Source organism: Phoenix dactylifera, chromosome 14 (genome assembly GCF_009389715.1).
Source record: "Phoenix dactylifera cultivar Barhee BC4 chromosome 14, palm_55x_up_171113_PBpolish2nd_filt_p, whole genome shotgun sequence".
NCBI classification, from domain to species: domain Eukaryota; kingdom Viridiplantae; phylum Streptophyta; class Magnoliopsida; order Arecales; family Arecaceae; genus Phoenix; species Phoenix dactylifera.
Window position 1 is genome coordinate 10,617,460 of NC_052405.1, and position 21,308 is coordinate 10,638,767.

The 21,308-nt window shown below is 38.3% G+C and overlaps 2 protein-coding genes across 2 annotated transcripts; both read left to right on the forward strand.

The window, feature by feature from the left end:
- The first annotated feature begins 321 nt into the window (after window positions 1-321).
- Window positions 322-9,662, forward strand: LOC103716056 (cleavage and polyadenylation specificity factor subunit 3-I-like). The gene is made up of 5 exons (XM_039133644.1): window positions 322-658; window positions 782-879; window positions 4,304-4,349; window positions 4,451-4,600; window positions 7,698-9,662. The coding sequence occupies exons 1-5, from the start codon at window positions 500-502 to the stop codon at window positions 9,333-9,335; spliced, it is 2,091 nt and encodes a 696-aa protein (XP_038989572.1). The 5' UTR covers window positions 322-499; the 3' UTR covers window positions 9,336-9,662.
- Window positions 9,663-11,112: 1,450 nt separating this feature from the next.
- Window positions 11,113-12,584, forward strand: LOC103715346 (cytochrome b5-like). The gene is made up of 3 exons (XM_026807871.2): window positions 11,113-11,329; window positions 11,494-11,560; window positions 11,989-12,584. Exons 1-3 carry the CDS (start codon window positions 11,246-11,248, stop codon window positions 12,282-12,284), a joined length of 447 nt encoding a protein of 148 aa, XP_026663672.1. The 5' UTR covers window positions 11,113-11,245; the 3' UTR covers window positions 12,285-12,584.
- The last annotated feature ends 8,724 nt before the right edge of the window (window positions 12,585-21,308 follow it).

Consider the following 21,308-nt stretch of genomic DNA (forward strand, 5'->3'; position numbering starts at 1 on the left):
ACCTATACTCCTATTATTAGTATGTATTTATTAAATTATACTTTGACATTACTATGATGAATGAAATCACAGCCAGATATAAAACGCTCCAATCCCATGCATAAACCACCTCTACATTGCGCATGCGGAAGGGTGGTTCGCAGCCGATTTCAGAACCGCCGATTTCTGACTGAGTCCCATGATTTCCCATTGCCGAGTATAAGGGCCGGGATCCCTGCTTGGGTTTTAGGGAATCCCTGCTTATCACTAATCAGACTAGGCATCCCATACCCTAAACTATTTCAACAGAATTCTCGGTCCTCCCTCTCTCTCTCTTCTAATATCTCTTCGCATCATTCCACCCACTGCGAGATTTCCATTTCGAAAACCCCCAATCCAGTTTAGAGCTCAGATTCTATCCTTTGAACCAGCCGAAGCCCTAGGAAGGCTAAGGATTTCTTACGTATAGAGATGGATTTATAGCCCAGCTTACCAAGATCGCGCCTTTGGTGGTTTAGAGATGGCGTCTGCCATGACCGGCGGCCAGGGCTCGGCGCTGAAGAGGCGGGAATCGACGGCGACGAGGGAAGGGGATCGGCTCACCATCACCCCATTGGGCGCCGGCAATGAGGTGGGGCGCTCCTGTGTGTATATGTCCTACAAAGGGAAGACCATCTTGGTATAAAAGCTTTAACCTTTCTTTCTCCCGTTTTGTCTACCGTGTCTACTATTGATTCATTTCTCGTGTTGTGAGCTTGGTTTCTGTGAGATTGAGAGTGGGTTTGTTTTGGGTGGTTGGCAGTTCGACTGTGGAATCCATCCGGCGTACTCGGGGATGGCTGCCTTGCCATATTTTGATGAGATCGATCCTTCGACTATCGACGTGCTTCTTGTGACTCAGTATGTGTTACTCCTCCTTCTCTATAATTGTTGATAAATAAAAATTTTATTTATGAAAAATTAAGAACGGACTTGATGCTTATATGAATTGTGTGAAGTCATGGTTTATGTTGATTATGTGAAATGGTTCTACATTTAAACAATGAAAGGAAATTTCATTCTTGTTATATTTTGTTACTGACTGTATCATGGATTGCCCTGCTGATTTCAGTAATTTCTCAATATCAAACTTATTTGTGTTGCAGCCAAGTGCTAAAAGTGAGTCATTTGCTTCTGATGTTTTTTCTTAGTTGGGACAAAGATATATTGACATCCGATGTCAAAATTGATGCTAGGATGTGTAAGCATGAACATATGGTTGCTTAAAACAATGAAAGTTGTTATTGTAATTTTTTGCTCGATAATCGATGGTGTGGGAGACAAGCAAAATTCCATTGAAACCCCACCAATTTGGATGGCAAGAAGAGGATCTCTCTTCAATCTAAAGTTGCTCCTTTGGCAAAATATATAAAAAGCTCAACTCACTGTCACCTCTTAATTTTTGATGTGATCACAAGTTTTTTGTTATGCTTTTTGCATAACTTGTCAGCAAACAATGTGCAGAAAAATTTTCGAAGTACTCCAATGTCTTTTCAATTTACACCAAGATACGATTATATTTATTGCTTCATGAACCATATACGAGCAATATCTGAAACGTACACGTGCAACCAAGTGACCATTTAAATTATTATGATGCAAGAAATTTAGTCATCTAAATACCATTCCACCAACTATTGGGTGCTTGGTTCACTATAACTTTTAAGTATATGTAGGCCCATCACACCTAAGCTCACTTTACGTACCAATTATTATGGCCTATCTTGGGACTAAGCAGGCACTAGCAGATATATCCAGAATCCAGATTCAGTTACCTGAAATTTCGAAGGTCTTCCTTCAATGGCTTCAAGTATATATTTTTTCAGATTGATAGATAACATGCTGCAGCTCTTGATGGATGTGTCCAGAATCCAGTTTTAATGTTTTGGATTGCAATGGCCTCTTTTCCTTGATCCACCATTGGACGAGGATGATATTTGGAGGCAAAGAAACCTGACGGGTCTTTAATTTGCTTGAAGTAGATAGTCGATCAGACCTGTAAATTAGATTTTCTCTATTACAGGAATAGTAGAAGCATAACCAGCAATATCCTGTGATTGACAACAATTTAAAAAGGGACCTGGCTTTGTCTTTGCGAAACAAGAAATCATCTCTTTTCTCACTCAAAGGTGGACAGTGAGTCCATCTATTGTTTTATGACTTCAACATGTGAACCAACAAAGACAGAAAATGATAGCTACAGTGGAATAAAGAAGAAATAAAGGAGGAGAAATGGATCACCAAGACTCAAAGCTTCTCTTTCTTCTTTGATGGATGTCAGTCTTCACCTTCTAAGTTTGAAGCTATCTCACGAAGAGAGCTTGCTGGCAAGGAGCTTCTCTTCTATTGGCATCTCTTCATGGATGCTTCTCTCCTTGAGATCTTTGTCACTACGACGAAGGTGTAGAACTCATGACATGAGCTGTTGTCTCTTAAGAGAGGCCGAGCTTGCTATATAGACTTGGGAGAGATAAACCTTGGGAGAAACAGATATGAAAAAATCTCGCATCCGAGACTTGAGGTTGGGGAAGAAGTGATGGGATTTAATATAACTAACATAAATCATATATTTAAGGTGCTAATTAGAACTCAAGTATCTCAATTGGTGATAGCTGGATCTGACATAGCATGAGCCAATCCATTGAGGAGAAGAGAAGCTCAAGAGCAAATCACACCCTTCCATGTTGAAGGGCTTAGTGGATCAAGTCAAATCGCAGATTTTGTCCTGCCAGTGATTAAAGCAGTGGTAGGAAGCTCGATAAGTAAGCCTTTCCTCTATATAAAGATCAGCGGAAAGTGAATCTAGATAGTCTGTTGATTTGAAGACTAAATGCAAGTGCCAAAACCTAAGTTTTTATTGCCGAATTGATAAGTCTCACCATGAACCAGTGCCAACTGAATCCCTTGCAGAGCACATTCGAGTTTATGCCTTAGCTAGCGATAGACCAACCAATGAAGAGATAAGAAAGGAAACTCTGGATGAGACTGCTTTCTTGATATCCTTTTAAACTCTTACCTTAATAAGATTTGTCCCAGCCTTCACATGGAATCTCTTGATAGTTTAGCAATCACTTAAATTAGGTGTCCCACCTGGAGACATGCATGCAAGTTAACTTCTGCGCAGTCCAAGCTTTGATAAAACACTCGGTACTTCAAGTGAGCTTAGGTGTGGTGGGCCTGCATGTATGTAAAAGATTTAGTGACCTAAGCATCCAATGGCTGATGCAATGATTTCAAATGACTAAATCTCTTGTATCAAAATAGTTTAATTGGCCACTTGATTGCATGTGTGAGTTTCTGATCTTGTTCATAATGTGGTTCATGATGCCATAAATCTAATCATATCTTGGTGTAGAATGCACATGAAACAGTGGTGTCAATTTCCAAATTGATAACAAGGATACAGCGTCTATGAATGCCCAGCCACTTTGTTTATGTGATACCTCCCACAAGGTTGGGATCTTGTTGTTTAGGGAAAACAAAAGGAGGGAAATGGGTGGCCTAAATGGAGGCCTTGTTTATCCAACCCTGAGTTTTTCAGAATGCAAAAAGCAATCTGGAAAGATAATTTGTAGCATCCCTAGGGTTGCAGATTTGATGGCCTTCTCCTTTCCTTTTCATCCTTTAATCTTGACACCTCCTCTTGCATCTGCATGTGTTTGAGTGTTCAAAAAAGCCTAAATTTCACTTATTACATCAGTAGGACTGCTAAGCTCCCCCCGTTCAAGCACACCAAATATTCATTTGAATTTTGAAGTTGTAATAGAGAAATTCAGTTAACTTGGTTATGCTAGACTGCTTTAACAATACCTTCTGTTTACTTTGAAGATAGCCAAATAGCAGGAATCCGTGTGAGCTTGCAGCCCAAACAGGAAGAAAATCCCTCTAAAAGATAAAAAGCCACAAAAGGTTCTGATATATGAGATTCATTATTAGAAATATACCCAATATTTAAGGAAATCCTGTTGGAGACTATTAATTTTGACCAACAATTTTGAGTTTCCCATCCCTATTTGTGGGAGGCCCTCTTTCTAGATTTGTGTTAGAGTCGTTTCTGTTGACCCAATGCAGAACTTGGGTTGCAAATTTTGGAATTTTAATATGTATACTGGCCAAGGTTGTGTCATTAACCATAATTTGATTTCTTTGTGATTTTATTGAACAACATCTACCTTTCTCGAGTCTTTAGCATCATTGTTGCACTCACCACTTTACCTTGTCCACATATATTTTTTTGACACTTCAAAAAAGTGGATTTATCTAACGAATCGTGGTTAATTTGCAGCTTTCACCTTGATCATGCTGCCTCATTGCCATACTTTCTGGAGAAGGTATGTGTCGATAATTCTGCAGGATGTTTATGCATTTTTTCCACCGATTGTTCATAGTTTTTCTTTACTTGTGTCCTTAAATATTTGAAACTAATCTGCAGACTACTTTCAAGGGCCGGGTTTTCATGACGCATGCAACTAAGGCTATTTACAGGTTGCTTTTGTCAGATTATGTGAAAGTGAGCAAAGTTTCTGTTGAGGATATGCTGTATGATGAGCAAGATATTCTTCGTTCAATGGACAAAATTGAGGTAGGATAAAGCTTTTAACAACTTCATATCAGGGGGCTTTCAGCCTTTGTGTGTTCCTTCTGATTTCGTTCACTCTCCACTATCTATTCTTTTATTTATAAATATGCAGTCTGTTGCTTTTGAAATGATTGCTCTTAGAAGCTGAACTTATATTTTTTATTTTGGTTTTGAACCTCTTTCTTATCTTATCTAAGAAACATCAGAATTTCATTTGTGCACTTCTGTTTCTGCAAAGATCATAGTTATTCTATGATGACCTTCATCAAATTATCCATATTGGGCCAGACCTTTCTCTATGATTCCTATTGGCATTGTTGAGAAGCTTTTCTTGGTTGATGGTCCTCCAATTTCAGTATGTGACTTTCCTTGTTTTATCAAATTTTACTGCTTTAATCAAGTTCCATCATGATAAAGCATTTTAAAGTTTTCTCCTTCATGCCTTAAAAGATTATTCAACATAGATTACTCTAGTTGTTTTGTAGTCATCAGGCTTCAGCTACCTCATGCATGATTAATGTTTAATGGTTACCACTTTGTATGAGTGGTAATGTTTCAAGTTATCTGTTGGTCCCCGTTATGCCCATTTGGAAGTTATGTCGAGATAATAACGTCCTGAAGATTCTTGGAAGCCCCATTTGTCATATTTTTATTTCTTCTTTCCTTCAATTTTTTTTAGATTTTAATTCTGTTAAGATCTTTCTTAATGTTAGCTATATTTTTCTCCAATCTAGGATTTTTTGATATCAGCACTTTTTTTTTTTGTCTATCCTGTTCTTAAGTTTGTTGAGCCTTGAAAGCTAATGCATTGTTAGACCAACTATTTTGTTGAGATTCGAAATCTCCCTTGTTAATGTCAACCACAAGCGAGCTTTCCTTCTTTCACTTTACCTGGTCTTTAGCACCAGAATGGTGCAGGCGTGTTAGTGTATGCAGGATCTTATGCATGTCTCAATACTTTTATGTGCTTCCCCATCATTTAGATGCTAGACTAATTATTTTTTAGGTGCCATGAGTTTAAAAGATATTCCTGCATAAATTTTGGTGTGTTTCTTCTTGTTCTTTAGCAGCACAATCTCAAGTAAGTAACTGTGGCTAGTATATCTGGGTGCCCTAACAATGGCAGCTACCCATTCTCCTAAGAAAAATACTTTTCTAAAGGATGACATATTTTTGGTCAAATATGGGTAATAGCAAGAAGAAAAGTCAGGCTGTTACAGTTTCCTAATCCTTTAGTTATAACTTGATTGGAGGGCCCACAACCTTTTCATATCAAAATCTTTTAATTGTGTTGTGTTTCTAAATAATCTGATAATGTGAGGGTCCTTCCAACAATATCTCTATGTAGGAAATTATCATGTCTTAGTTTATTTTTAATTCCCTAGGTCTTAAGTTAACGATGCCAGGAATCAATATTGTCAAGGCAGTCAGGTGGTCTCCAAGTGGAGAGGACCTCTAAATGCTATGGCAGACCGGCTAGAGACTCAGGTGGTCCTTTTGCTTTTTTTAAACAAATGTCAGCGTGTTTTGATTATTAAGCTGAAATCTTGTATCCCTTAATTTTTGTTTTCAGGTACATATTTTCATCCTCAAATGATATGGTTTTGTAGTTTAATTATAAGATATTGCTTTTCCTAACACATGCTTTAAGAAAAATAATGGACCCCCTGAGTCAATAGGTGCCTAGCAATTGTCTATGCAATTCGGGGTCCTCTCCTTGTGGAACTGTCTGACAGCCTTGACAGTTGAGAACCTTGTTGATTTCTGCAGAGAGAGGGGAAGAAAGCTGGATGAAAGCTTATATTATCACAAAAGGTCTGATAAGCACAATAAACATCATTCCCCTTTAGAATGCTAAAAACCCTCCTGATGCTATCTTAATTGGAATGCATTCTTTCCTCAGGCGTATCTTGCAAATGACAAGGAAACGAATAACGTCTATTGACTAACACTGGAGGAGGTAAATTGGGGAAAGATGGGAGGGGGGGGGGGGGGGGGAGCTTGACCTCTGCATATGATCACTCTGATCTTCTTGCCACTTCATCTCTTCACCTCATTTTATCGAACTGAAACAAATTCTTTTCTTAGCAGGCATAAACTTTCACACCAAATTTGTCATTCTTGCAACTTGAGGTACAATCTACAATAATGATCACTCCCACTGAAAGTTTAATGTCAGTCCTTCATCTAAAAAGCACCATATATTTATATTTTACCTTTAGAAATGTTGAAAGTCACTACCAAATGACTTGTTAGACATGGAATTACAACAAATAGGGCAAATTCAGTCTTTGTATGCCCAAACATCCTGTCTTTGTCTTGTTTGCTTTACTCTCATACTGGGCAACAACAGATGTCTTTAAGGGGTTCTTTGGCACTTCAGTAATTGATAGAATTCAAAAGGGCTATGCTTGTGGATGTGGCTATGCAAACTAGTGGGTGAGTGAGATTGTTTATAGCAACTTATGATGAGTATTAGATATCATTGTCTGTGTGCATTGCGCGTTGGGGAAAAAAAAGGGGGGGGGGGTGAGGGTTAAAGTTTTAGGGCATGAAGTGACATAACATGAAGTTGGCAAGGGAATTAGGGCCGGAAGTGGGTATAATGTTAGTAAAGGTTGTACAGTTAAATTCTCATTAGGCTGCATGGCTAGCAAAATGTGGACTTCGCTATAATTTACCTTATTTCTTTAAGGAGTTAGGAGATTTTGCAGTGGAGTCAGATAAGCACTTGGATGGGTTCTTCATTATGGACTGGAGCAGCTTGAATTAAGTTTTGGATGGAGAATGATTTTCCCCCTGTTCTCTCTTGAAAAGTAGCCTCAAATGACAAATCAATATACTACAAATTAGTGCTGGACATTGAACAGTATAAAGTAGCTGGGACAGTCACCTGCTTAGTGAAGCCTCTTCCAACATTAGAGATCAGTAAAGTGTTCATGGTAAATATGTGTGGTTGATCACTTGACAAGTCTGTATGTCCAATGCCAACACGAACATAGTATTACTTTGAATATCTTTATCTTGACATGACCTTTTTAAAGATTTTAATAAATAGAAGCAATCATACAAGATAAGATACTGTCCACCTTGTCTCCAGGTTATTGACTTCCACCAGACACTTGAAGTGAATGGTATTCGCTTTTGGTGCTACACTGCTGGTCATGTTCTGGGTGCTGCCATGTTCATGGTTGATATTGCTGGTGTCCGGGTTCTATACACTGGTGACTACTCTCGTGAAGAGGACCGCCATCTCCGAGCTGCCGAAATTCCACAATTCTCCCCTGATATCTGTATCATTGAGTCCACCTATGGTGTCCAGCTCCACCAGGCCCGCCTCATCCGAGAGAAGCGCTTTACAGATGTCATCCACTCAACCATCTCCCAAGGTGGTCGTGTGCTTATTCCCGCTTTTGCCCTCGGCAGAGCCCAAGAACTCCTCCTCATCTTGGATGAGTACTGGTCTAACCATGCAGAGCTCCATAACATTCCCATCTACTATGCTTCCCCTCTTGCCAAGAGATGCATGGCTGTCTACCAGACCTATATAAATTCCATGAATGAGAGGATTCGGAACCAGTTTGCAAACTCAAACCCGTTCGATTTTAAGCACATTTCTCCGTTGAAGAGCATAGAGAATTTTGATGATGTGGGTCCATCAGTGGTTATGGCAAGTCCAAGTGGCCTCCAGAGTGGGCTTTCTAGACAACTGTTTGATAAATGGTGCACAGATAAAAAGAATGCTTGTGTTATTCCTGGGTATGTTGTGGAAGGGACACTTGCAAAAACCATCATCAACGAGCCAAAAGAAGTCACCCTAATGAATGGCCTCACTGCTCCTCTCAACATGCAGGTATATTACATCTCCTTCTCAGCTCATGCAGATTTCGCACAGACAAGCACCTTCTTGAAGGAGCTCATGCCTCCCAATATAATTCTTGTCCATGGAGAAGCCAACGAGATGGTAAGGCTTAAGCAGAAGCTTATAACCCAATTTGCTGATAGGAATGCTAAGATCATTTCCCCCAAGAACTGCCAGTCAGTGGAGATGTATTTTAGTTCTGAAAAAATGGTCAAAACAATTGGAAGGCTGGCTGAAAAGACACCAGAAGTTGGGGAAACAGTCAGCGGCTTACTGGTCAAGAAGGGCTTTACATATCAGATAATGGCACCGGATGATCTCCATGTCTTCTCACAGCTATCCACAGCGAACATCACCCAGAGGATCTCAGTCCCTTATTCTGGTGCTTTCGGAGTTATAAACCATAGGTTGAAGCAGATATATGAGAGTGTGGAGTCCCCATCAGAAGAGCCTGATGTACCAACATTGATTGTGCATGAAAGGGTGACGATAAGGCAGGAGTCAGAGAACTATGTGACATTGCAGTGGCCATCAGACCCCATAAGCGACATGGTTTCGGACTCTGTAGTAGCTATGATCTTGAATATTAGCCGAGAAGGTCCAAAGGTGACAGCAGTTGCAGAGGCCAACAAGACCGAGGAGGAAACAGAGAAGATGGCGCAGAAGGTAATATATGCTCTTTTTGTATCCTTGTTTGGGGATGTCAAGATTGGAGAGGAAGGAACACTGGTTGTGACTGTCGATGGGGATGTGGCGCGTCTGGATGGCAAGAATGGTGAAGTAGAATGTGAGAATGAGGGGTTGAAGGAGAGAGTAAAGACAGCATTCGGACGGATACAAAGTGCAGTGAGACCAATCCCGCTATCAGCATCTTGAGCTGTGTAACTATCAGTATATTTGCTATTCAACTCTGCTGACTTTTTGGTGCTATGTCTCACATAAGCAGTTAGCAAGAGGCTTTGACCTCAAGGGGATTGTTGTTTATTAAAAACTTTTCAGTACTTGTAATCATCAAATTATCTAACACAACAGGTTTTATTTTGGAAATTTGTCCTCAGTCAAGTTTTATGTGATATTTGGATGGATGAGGGAGATGTTGTAGACTTATTAATGTCATTGAGATTAATGTCTCTTATGCATCCTCTATTGAAGTTCTTGCGGGGGGTGTTATTTCATAATTCGAACTTAGATATTTATGAATGAGTTTATCTGCAGTTTTTTTGTAAATGTACTGAGTTGAAATTTGAGTATGATTATGCCATCTCGTGAAGTTGTCATCAGGCATCCCGAACTTGTGGATGGAAGCGGTTTCTTTGCTCTATTAGGCGATAAATTAATTTTAATGTATGACATCAGTCTGTGCTTGTTGTATAACAAGTCCCCTGATTCCAGGTGCTTTAAAAAAAATCTGCAAAGAACCCGAGTGGGCTTAGCAGCGGGACTTGTCTTTGATTCCATTTGAGCTGGTTGTCGAAAATTTTGAGCACCTTCATGATGAAGGTGGTGCAATGAGCACAACTTCTGTGGTGCAACTGAGCAGACTTAGTGCAGGTGGGTACAATAGAGCGGTTGGTGGGGTTCTGTCTGTGCGTCAATCAGGTTTGGTTTGGTTTGGTTTGCTTTGGTTTGTTTTATTTTGTTTTGATCAATCACAAACTTTTTCTGTGAACAACATACTTTGCATGTGTCCTGTTCTGTGACCAATTGGCTACCATCTTTTTCTTGTACTCGGACCAATATTTTTAACTCTAATCCAGTTTTTAAGCAAACTGTCAACGAGTGAGGACAAAACCTCCTCAAGAGTGCAATCTAATTCAGGAAGGACATAGCTATAATTTTTTCTTTTTTGATTGATAAAAGTATCTAACTTGAAGAAATGGCTACTAATTTAACAAACAGAAGCCTGAAAATTTTCAAAGGTTGCGTTCAAGGTCCACATCATGGGATGTCAGTGGTCTGCATCAACATATAGGAAACATTATAATATTATTGAAGCAAACCAGCCCTCATTATTGAGAAGTTGTTGTCCCTGCTTTTATAGCTTTCTTTTCTACGAATTGGATGGACAAGTGATCTACTTTGATGTTCACCTAAAACTAAAACATAAGAAATATTATTGTCAACGTAAAGAAATAAATAATATTTATGAATCATGCAATACATCAATAGATGTATTATTGCCAATGTATATATATATTTTAAATTTGTGGGACGGATAGAAAGCAAATTGAATAAGATATAAAAATTCAGGAGCCATATTTTAGCCTTATAAAAAAATTTAACATTCATCATGCATTACCAAAAAAAAAAAAATTCACTGCATGCCCGGCAGTAAGCTCTGTACTCCTACGTATTACCTTTAAATTTACAGTTACCGAAGCTTGCCGCGCGGTAATAAACACGGATTCCTGACGTTTCCTAATTCAATATATAGTCACGAGTCAATGTCAGAGATCTGACCATCTTGCACGCAGAGAAGTAGATCCGATGCATTTCTACGTTCTAACACATCATAGAAGTCCATTCATATGTTGTCACCTGTAAACAAAGCAGCAAACAGGCAGATCCTGAAACGGTTGTTGCACTGAATCCATCCTTCCATCTCTTGGAAAGATCCCTTTGGTATTATCATTATTATTATTTTATTTTCCCTTCTCTTCTCCCACCAACCTCAAGGTCAAGTGCTCTCTTTTGGTTCTCCCCGCCAGCCTCTTCACCTCTATACTCCTCTCCTCGGTTCTTTTCTTCCCTCTCTCTCTCTCTCTCTCTCTCGACAGCAGGCAAGGATGCAAGTCTCTCAGAAGTACTCTCCTTCTGAGATCTCTCTCCACACCACCAAGAAGGATTGCTGGCTGATCATCCATGGCAAGGTCTGCTTTTCTTCTCCTTTCCCTTTTTCCTTTTTTTTTTTCCTTTTTTTTCCTATTTTATTTTGTTCTTTCTCTACTATGAGGCCTTCAGAGTTTAGAATATATGGTTTTTCTATTGTTTTCTAGCTTATTTATTTATTTTTGCTTTTATTTTTGTTGAGCAGGTTTATGATGTGACCACCTTCTTGGAGGACCATCCTGGAGGGGAGGATGTGCTTCTGCAAGCCTCAGGTGCCTAACTATTTTCTTCTTCCTTTTCCCCTCCTTTTTCTTTACTATTATTATCATCAATTCCTTGATTCTATTTTTGTACTTTTATGTCCTTTATATACTGTAAATGGGCTTTTCCATATCTATTGCAAGATCCTATCTGTCTGATGCATGTACACCTCTTCTTTTCTTTTTCTTTTTCTGATATTCCATTGTTGTTAGGAGCAGCATCCATATCAATGATTTCTCCTATGATTCTAAGGGGTCTCAATTTCTATTTTTTAAGCAAAAAAGATGTCAAATTACTTGGAGTAGATAGCCACCCACTGAGATCATAAAAACAGGACTACATATATGTAGAGAAGTAGATCAGTTAACAGCAGAATTCCTGAAACTTTGGTTTGTTTGTGTTGGAATTTGGAACATGGTGTGCTGCCTGGGATGTGAAGCCAATGGAGATGCAACTCAGTCATTTGAGGAGGTGGGCCACAGCTCCACAGCCATCAGCATGATGGAGGGCTACTCGATCGGTGTCGTCGAAGGCTACAAGGGCGGTGCTGCCGGCGGAGGAGCCCCAAACACCAAGGGAGCAGTGGTTGGGGGGCCAGTCAGAGCCAGGACACTGCAACAGCGGCAACCCCAAACTTCCTCCGGCTTCTTGGACCTCCTCCTTCCTGTGCTAGTCCTTGGCCTGGCCTTTGGTGCTTGGTATTACCTCACCTTCTACTCCAAAGCCAAGGCGTGAGGACCATCCAAAGGGTCAAGTTTGGTTGGATGAATATTCCTAAGATTTTGAGAGGGATGGAGAGTCATGTGAAATAAAAAAAAAGCCTTGAAGATGATATCTTTTTGGCTAGGGAGAGAGTTTTGCAGGTAGTCTTGGTTGGTTTACCAAACTTGTGTGCTTGTTGCTATCTCTGCTCATGTTTTGGCTGATTGTAAGAATCAACTTGAAGAAATTCATATTGGAAGTGAACCCATTACATTAATCTCTTGTGGAAGGAGTTTTCTTTATTACAGTATCACCATGAACCAATTTAATGCTGTATCCTTTATATTGCCTCTTGTTATCTTGATTCAAATCCTTGTAGTAGAGTTTTATTACCAACAAGCCAAGAACTTATTGGAGAAATGCATGGTTGGAAAATGTTTGAACTGGGTCTTTCACACTAGTCTTCAACAAAAGATGTTTATACTAATTAAAGATGATATCTGTTTATTTCCCCTCTTTTTTTCTACCAAAAAAGATGGTATCTTTCCGGTTAGAGAGTGAGAGAGATAGATTGTTGCAAGTAATCTTTGTGGCTTTGCAAACTTCTATGTTTGTTGGTAGACCATGCCAATGTTTTTGCTAAAAGAATGAATCTATTTGAGGAAATTCATATTTCGAACTGTATCATGTCTATATTGCCTTTGACTGTTCTTTTTTCAAAGATAGCCTTTGATTGTGTTGATTCCAATCCTTGTTGAGGAGTTTTATTGGTAAGAAGGGAAGAACTTACTTGAAGAACTGCATGATGGGGAAGTGATTGAACTAAATCGGTCACACCAGTCCCAAACTAAGGGAGTTTATGCCAATCACCTCTTTTTATTACACCATCATCATGAACCAATTCAATCTCATCTCTCTCGCACCGTCGCTTATTATTATCTGAATTCAAGTCCTTGGTGAGGAGTTCAGCAGCAGCAGAATGACTTGTGGTAGTGGAACCTGAGTGCAAAGACCTGAAATGGGTTCGAGCCATCAAACCTGCACTTGGTTACACCAATGGCTCTCTTCTCCTTCTTCCCCTTGAGCAAAGTTGAGCATTTTCTGGTGCTGCGATTGAGCCAGAAGTGGAAGCTTTGGTGGTTTCGGCTTTGGGGGATGGCTAGTTGACTGCCAATCAGCCTGACCCGGGCTGTTAAGTGAGTATAGTGCTCGAAGGCTGACCAAGCCATCATAATCATCATCATCTAGTGTTAGATTGCTCTGTCCATTGGAGCAGTTGTCTATGTAGTTGCAAAACCTGCACTTGAGAAAGGTAAGGTGCTCAGTTAGATAGGATTATATTCAAAAGAAGCATGCTTAATTAGATTCACACCAAGCTTGTGCCATCTATTTGTTCAAAACTCTGATGTTTATTTTGTGCACTCATGTTGACATAGGACCACTTTCTAGATCTCTGGTAAAAGAATAATAAATCTACTTTGCCTGAGCTTTCTTCCTCCAAGGCACTCCAAAAGCTGATATCTCGGTGCATGTCCTTTGCTGTGTCTTCTCTGTTGTTCCGTTCCATTGTCGAATGACCCTTTTCGAATGACAAAGAAGAGGTTGGCTGCTTCTTTGCATGCGAGTTTCTTGGCTACGTTCATGGATTTCTATTGCTACAGTTAAATAAGAACACTTGAATCATCTTATGTTAGCTGTAAAAAATAACATGATTTGTAAGATGGATAAATGCTACAGATGGTAGTGAAGGCCTTGTTCTAAAGCCGGCGGATAGAGGTGGAATAGAACACTTCTCTTATCCTTACCTATCCCAGAGATAAGTGCCTAACAAGTTATTTTAGGGGGCTCAACCACTGATCCTCAAGAATTAGGTCAAATTAGGGATAACCAAACATTGAAGGTTCCTTAGACATGATGAAATCAGGGTTATCCTTTTTTTTAAAAAAAAAGTAGCTATGAAGATTTGGGGATATTTATATTTAAATTGAAAAATAATGACTAGTGTGGATTTATGGTGTTACAATGTAATCATGTAATGGGGATAAAAAAAAAAAAACTTATCCAAACACAAAAGAAGGTTTATCCTACCATATCTTTGTTAATTATATCCGCTGAGTATGATAACAACCTATGCCTGACTTGCTTATGGCACTTCCAAACTAGGCTTAAATAACTTTATAATGCTGAAATTACAGGTTGTGTGTGTACAATAAGTATGCTCGGGGCTTAAAAGTTGTACGCACAAAGTTACTTGGTCAGTTGATGCAAGTTTATTAATATGCATTGGTTAAACTATGTTGCCACTTTAATTTTGTTCTTATATTTCATTGCAATTGTTAGAATCATTGTAGAACCATTGATTGATTTGTATTTGATTGTGCCAAATATAGTCGGTCTCTATAAAGACTGATTGTGCCCAACATAGTCGGCCTTACCAAATTCATCAGCCTCCTAGTACCATATAAAAGTTGTACCTATACACTGTAAAGACAAGCATAAATACAATTTTCTTTCCTTATTCTTACATTTCAACATGATATTAGAGCATGGAGCAGCGCATTACCTTAGATTTAGCCACAAGAGCCAAACAATAATGGCTCTTGTGGCTAAATCTAAGGTAACCAAATGGAGTGGACTATGGACAATTTTTATATCCTAAGGAAGACAAGAGTTTACAGCATAGCCTTTATAAATACTTGGACAGATTTCTTGAATGAAGATTTACCACATGCTCAACATGAACCTCTTTATCTATAACCTTAGAGACAGCTCGAAATTATATAACAATTAAGAAGAGAACTGAAAGAGTAGATGCCCTACAAGTCAATCGCAATATGTATTGCGAAAGGTTTTTTCTTTTGATTTGTCCAAATCATGTACATGACATTTAAATATGAATAAAGGCGTTATGTTTTATCATATGCTGTTGATTATATTTATGATAAACTCCTTAGATTAGGGCAATGGTTTTAAGACTATGATGAGATCATACTAGTGAGACTTAAAATCCTAAAATCCTAATCTTAAATATTCCCAGTCATTGGTACATTGAGTCGGGGATCAATGATTACCGGAAAGACTGGCATGTCTTATGTATGCTCGATGCAGAGGATGATTGATCTCACAATCATTTGTGTGGAGACACTAATACAAAGATGTGGGTGCTCATTAGAGGAATGAGTTCACTGAATTGACCTACAAAGAGAAATCTTATGAAGTCTTACTTACATGTCAAAAGATGATTCTCTTAGTGGGAGTTATGCAACTGATCCTATGACCTGAGATCACCATGGTATCTTGTGCACATGAACCCATATTTTGTTTTACACTCATTCATGACAATAAGTTATGTACGAGGTCTTCTGGATATGGTGAATTGTGTACGAAGATTATGAGTAGGTCAACAAGGAATTAATCACTTCTAGTAAGAGAAGATAGCATCCTATTTATTCTAATCATATGATAATTCAGGAAGCCTTTGATCAAAGCAGAATGAAAATTAGAAAGAGTTTCTAATATTTCATTATTTGAATTATCATTAAAAGATTGAGAAAAATATGAATATGAAATTGAGTTTGACATATATTCATACTCATATACATATTTGGGATGCAGTTTGACTAAAGGATTGAATTGCATGGTAACTTGCCACTGAAGGGTATTTTTGGTATTTCCACCAAATTCCATATTTTTCGGGTAGACATGACACATTGCTAGACGTCAATTTTGTTTTATAGGTTTGATCAAATTAAAGAGTTTAATTCGATCACCAATTAGAAAGGATTCTAATTGTTAAGTTCGGGTTCGCGCAGTTTGGACTTAAATCGATTAGAAGAGTTCTAATCAAGTTGGGTCAACTCGCACTCACACCTATTGCTGGCTAAGTATGGAACCTAATGGGTCACACACAAGAAAACTTATCAAGGGTCTAATTGGATTAGATCATGTTTGCAAGATAAACATCCTAGCAGGTGTTGCAAACCTTAGCTCCTAATTCGAATTGGATTCGAATCTGATTCGAATTGGATTCGAATCTGATTCGAATTGGATTCGAATCTGATTCTTAATTGATCTAATTTGATTAGATCATATTCTAATATGGATTAGCCAAGAGTTGGCACCTAATTGGCTTGGTTTGAGTCTAATTGGATTAGATTTAATAAATCATTCAATCTAGACCGTTAGATCTTGATCTACCGTTGGATGAAGACATAATGGAGAGTTGGTTTAACCCAATTGGATTGGGTTAGAGGATGGCTACCATAATTGACCATTGGATCTTAATCCCACCATTGGATGAAGACATAATGGGTCAAGTGAATGGCGCCTTGCATTGGAGCCCTTGGATCATCATCATGAAAGATCAAGAGGTGAGGCGTGATGGACATGTGATTAGCATGTGATGTTGACTTGGTCAAAATATGGCACCACATGAAAGGACATATCATTTGATACACCTCCTCACTTGATCTGCACCTCCTCTTATTTGATATGGCCCTTTAGATGATGCCCTTTCATGAGAGGATGTGTGGATGGGATGCATCCCTTGGAGATGCATCCCTACACCTATTATAAATAGGTTAGCACTCCATGGGTTTCATCATTCCAATTCCACCCCACTCCTCTCTTCTTTCTTTCTTACATTAGTTTCTTTCTTTCTAGCATTGCTTCTAGTGTGTCCTAAGCCAAGACAAGGTGGTCTTCTTTAGGACAAAAGGATTAGAAGTGATTTTAGAAGGCTAAAGGAAAATAGAAAGAAAGGAAAGCAAGCCATTAGAGTTCTTTAGAAGAATTCTGCATTAAGGATCAAAAGTCTTTGGAGCTAAAGTCTTGATCAAGTTTTCGTGTGGATCACCATTGGAGGGCGGACACTTGGACGCCTCGTGGAGATTGTACACTTTGGATTAGCGTTTGAGGTATTCTACTAATCCTGCATTTATTTTATATCATTTGATTGTAATCATTAAGGTGATCTAGGCTTAAAAGGGTTTCATGCATAGGGACTTTATTAAGAAATTTTTAAACATCCCTAGCTTCCGCTGCGCATCATATATGCTAAAACCCTTCAGTGGTATCAGAGCCATCCTTAATTGGTTCAATCAAATAATAATGCATGATGTATGATTAATAATTTACTATGAGATAGTAATGTCATATGCTTAATGAAATGCTGAAATATATGATTCATATATGATATGTTATGTAATAAAATATCATGATATGAAATTTTCCATATGAAAATATGTTGAAGCATATTAATTAAATTGCTTATGATTTATACATGCTATGAGATAGCCATGATGCATAATAGTTTATTTTAGACATGTTAAATATATGTTACAATTAAAGAATGTGCTAGAGACTAGTAAGCCCTCAATAAAATTATATTAAGTCATAGTGTTGAAAAACTTTGAGCTAACCCATTCTAGAACAATTAATCTAATTGGTGTCTAAGGAAAGCACTAAAGGTGGTTACTTAATTAGGACCTTACTCTCTGAGTAAGGGGAGCCTCCCACCTGCTTACCTGGCCAATTGTTTGATTGCCTATTATGGATAAGCTTAATATTGATATAACACTATTGATAGCCTTCCTTCATGCCTCGATATTATTATGTCAAGATCCATGCTAGTTTGTTGTGCTAACACAAGACTTGCAATGGGGACTGATGTTATACTGTCTTGGTGCATTAAGATGCTTATGGCATATTTTAATATATTGCCTTGTTGTGCAACCACAAGGGCAATATTATTCGAATATGACTATATGGAAATGAAGGATTTGACTTAACTAAAATATTATTGTTTGTTGTGCTAACACAAGGCAATAAGTATTTTAAGAGGACAAGATAAAGTTGAGAATTGCATGAGATGCAATTGGAAAGAGTTTCCTACCTTTGAACTCATAAGAGTTTGTTGTGTAAACACAAGGCTTTTTATGATGAATTAGGATCTCAACCCTACTAAGAAAAATTATATTTTTATGTTTATCATAGGAGAGGGCTATGATATTCGATAAAAATAGTAGGAGACAAATTAGATTAAAGTCCTTATCTAGTTGCAAACATGTCATCATGATTGGTCTGCTTATATTAGTTTTGTTCTTGCATATGTAGAATTATTAAATGGCTTCTTCACTTTCACTAAGAGGCATCTTAGATGCCAACAAGTTGACCGGACCAAACTATGTGGACTGGTTGAGGAATTTAAAGATAGTACTCACTCAGGAGAAAATTTCCTATATACTTGAAACCCCTGATCTTGGAGATCTAGGGGATGATGCTACAGAAGAGGAGGTTGCCACACATAAGATGTGGAAAAATGACAGTGTGACTGTCAAATGTATCATACTTGCCTCTATGAACAATGAATTACAGAGGCAACATGAAGGCATGGACACTCAATCCATACTTCTCAATTTAAAAGACTTGTATGGAGAACAAAGCAGGACTGCTAGGTATGAGATATCTAAGCAGTTGTTCCGTGCTAGAATGAATGAAGGAACTCCAGTGCAAAACCATGTTCTTATGGTTATAGACTTGATCACCAGATTAAGTCAATTAGGTTTTGCTATGAATAATGATCTCAGTCAGGATTTGATCCTGCAATCACTGCCTGATTCATTCTCTCAGTTTGTTGTGAACTTTCACATGAACAAGCTGAACACCTCCCTGCCCGAGCTGTTAAATATGCTCAAAACAGCTGAAGGGCATATTAAGAAGGATAAAGGTCCACTCCTTCTTATAAATAGCACCTCTATGAGGAAATCGGGAAATAAGGGTTCTAAGAAACGATTGAACCCCAAGAGTAGCATCAAAAAGAAAAAAGGAAAGAAAAACTCCGGATCAAGTACCTGTTTTCATTGCGGCAAAGCTGGCCACTGGAAAAGAAATTGCAAGAGTTTTCTTGCAAGTATGAAGACCGATGCAAGAGTTGCATCAAAAGGTATGTTTATGTTACATGCCAACTTGTCATTAAGTTCTTCAAATTCAAATTCATGGGTATTGGATACCGGCTGTGGTTTTCACATTTGCAAATCTTTGCATGGACTACAGAAAATTAAAATTTTGAAGAAAGGTGACTTCGAGCTGTATGGCGCTGGAGGAGAGTCCATCCAGGCTGAAGCTGTTGGAACCTACAACTTGGAATTGCCTTCGGGAAAGCTCCTACAATTAGAAGATTGTTATTATATGCCCAAAATTATTAGAAATGTAATTTCCATTCCTTTGTTGTTAAAGAAAGGTTTTGAAATTAATGGAAAGGGCAATGGTTGCTCTATTTATTTTTCTAATAAGCATCTTTGCAATGGCATTATGGAAAATGGTCTTCTAGTTTTATTACTTAATGACAATGTCTTTCATATTAATAAAAGCAATAAAAGAAAGAGAGAGGAAGTGAATAATACCCTCCTTTGGCATTGCCGACTTGGTCACATAAGTGAATCAAGAATCAACAAGTTATACAAAGAAGAGTTCTTTGATCCTTATGATTATGAATCATTAGGAACTTGTGAATCTTGTCTTATGGGAAAAATGACCAAGTCTCCATTCACTGGACATGGAGAAAGGGCAAGTGAGTTATTAGGACTTATACATACAGATGTATGTGGTCCTATGACAACTCCAGCTAGAGGTGGATACTCTTACTCCATCACATTCACTGATGATTTATCAAGGTTCGGATTTGTGTATCTTATGAAACATAAATCCGAAGCCTTTGATAAGTTTAAAGAGTATCAAAGTATGGTTGAAAAACAAACCGGAAAGTGTATTAAAATCCTTCGATCTGATCGAGGAGGTGAATACCTTTCTAGTGAATTTTTAAATCATCTTAAAGAAAAGGGTATTCTCTCTGAATGGACACCTCCGTATACGCCACAACTAAATGGTGTAGCTGAACGGAGGAATCGTACTTTATTAGATATGGTAAGGTCCATGATGTGCTTTACAGATCTTCCTATTTCCTTCTGGGGTTATGCCTTAGAAACTGCTACATATGTGCTAAACAGGATACCTTCAAAATCTGTATCTAGTACTCCATATGAGATATGGAGAGGTAGAAAGCCCAATCTTAAATATTTTAAAATATGGGGCTGCCAAGCATATGTCAAAAGAAATTTTGGACATAAGCTAAGTGCTAGATCAGATAAATGTACATTTATAGGTTATTCCAAAGAAAGTATTGGATATCTCTTCTATCACCCTACTGAACAAAAGGTATTTGTTAGTAGGCATGCCACTTTCTTAGAAAAAGAATTTATCTTAGAAAAGGGCAGTGAAAGAAGAATTGAACTTAATGAAGTTCAAGACCTACAAATAGAAACACAAGAAATTCTTCAACCAGATGTACCCATTGATGAAGTACAACCACAACACACATCTCCTCTCCAAAGGTCAGATAGAGTGCGAAATGTACCTAAGAGGTATGGGTTTATCATTGAGAATGATGAAGCCCACATCGTCGAAAATGATGATCCTCTGACCTATTCGGAAGCTATCATGAGTAATGACTCTAACAAATGGTTAGAAGCTATGAAATCCGAAATAGACTCTATGTATACCAACCAAGTATGGACTTTGGTTGATGCACCAGAAGGTGTAAACCCTATAGGTTGCAAATGGGTCTATAAGAAAAAGATTGGAGCAGATGGCCAAGTAGAAACCTACAAGGTTAGATTGGTGGCAAAAGGTTTCAGGCAAAAGCAAGGAATTGACTATGATGAAACTTTTTCACCAGTTGCCATGCTTAAATCTATTCGGATTTTGCTTGCAATAGCTGCATACTATGATTATGAAATTTGGCAGATGGATGTCAAAACTGCCTTCCTTAATGGTTATCTTGAGGAAGAGGTTTACATGACACAGCCAGAAGGATTTGTCTCAAGTGGGAGAGCAAATCAAGTATGCAAGCTTAAGAGATCCATTTATGGATTAAAGCAAGCATCGAGGAGTTGGAACATCCGTTTTGATACAACAGTCAAAGAGTTTGGTTTTATCAAAAATGTGGATGAACCATGTGTGTACAAGAAGACTAGTGGGAGTGCCGTTGTCTTCTTAATA

Excerpts from the sequence above, each read along its gene's own strand:
- LOC103716056 (XM_039133644.1), top strand. The coding sequence starts at position 500 with ATGGCGTCTGCCATGACCGGCGGCCAGGGCTCGGCGCTGAAGAGGCGG. Across the intron at positions 659-781 it reads ACAAAGGGAAGACCATCTTG|TTCGACTGTGGAATCCATCC; the intron begins GTATAAAAGCTT and ends GGTGGTTGGCAG. Across the intron at positions 4,601-7,697 it reads GTTCAATGGACAAAATTGAG|GTTATTGACTTCCACCAGAC; the intron begins GTAGGATAAAGC and ends CCTTGTCTCCAG.
- LOC103715346 (XM_026807871.2), top strand. The coding sequence starts at position 11,246 with ATGCAAGTCTCTCAGAAGTACTCTCCTTCTGAGATCTCTCTCCACACC. Across the intron at positions 11,330-11,493 it reads GGCTGATCATCCATGGCAAG|GTTTATGATGTGACCACCTT; the intron begins GTCTGCTTTTCT and ends TTTGTTGAGCAG. Across the intron at positions 11,561-11,988 it reads TGTGCTTCTGCAAGCCTCAG|CCAATGGAGATGCAACTCAG; the intron begins GTGCCTAACTAT and ends TGGGATGTGAAG.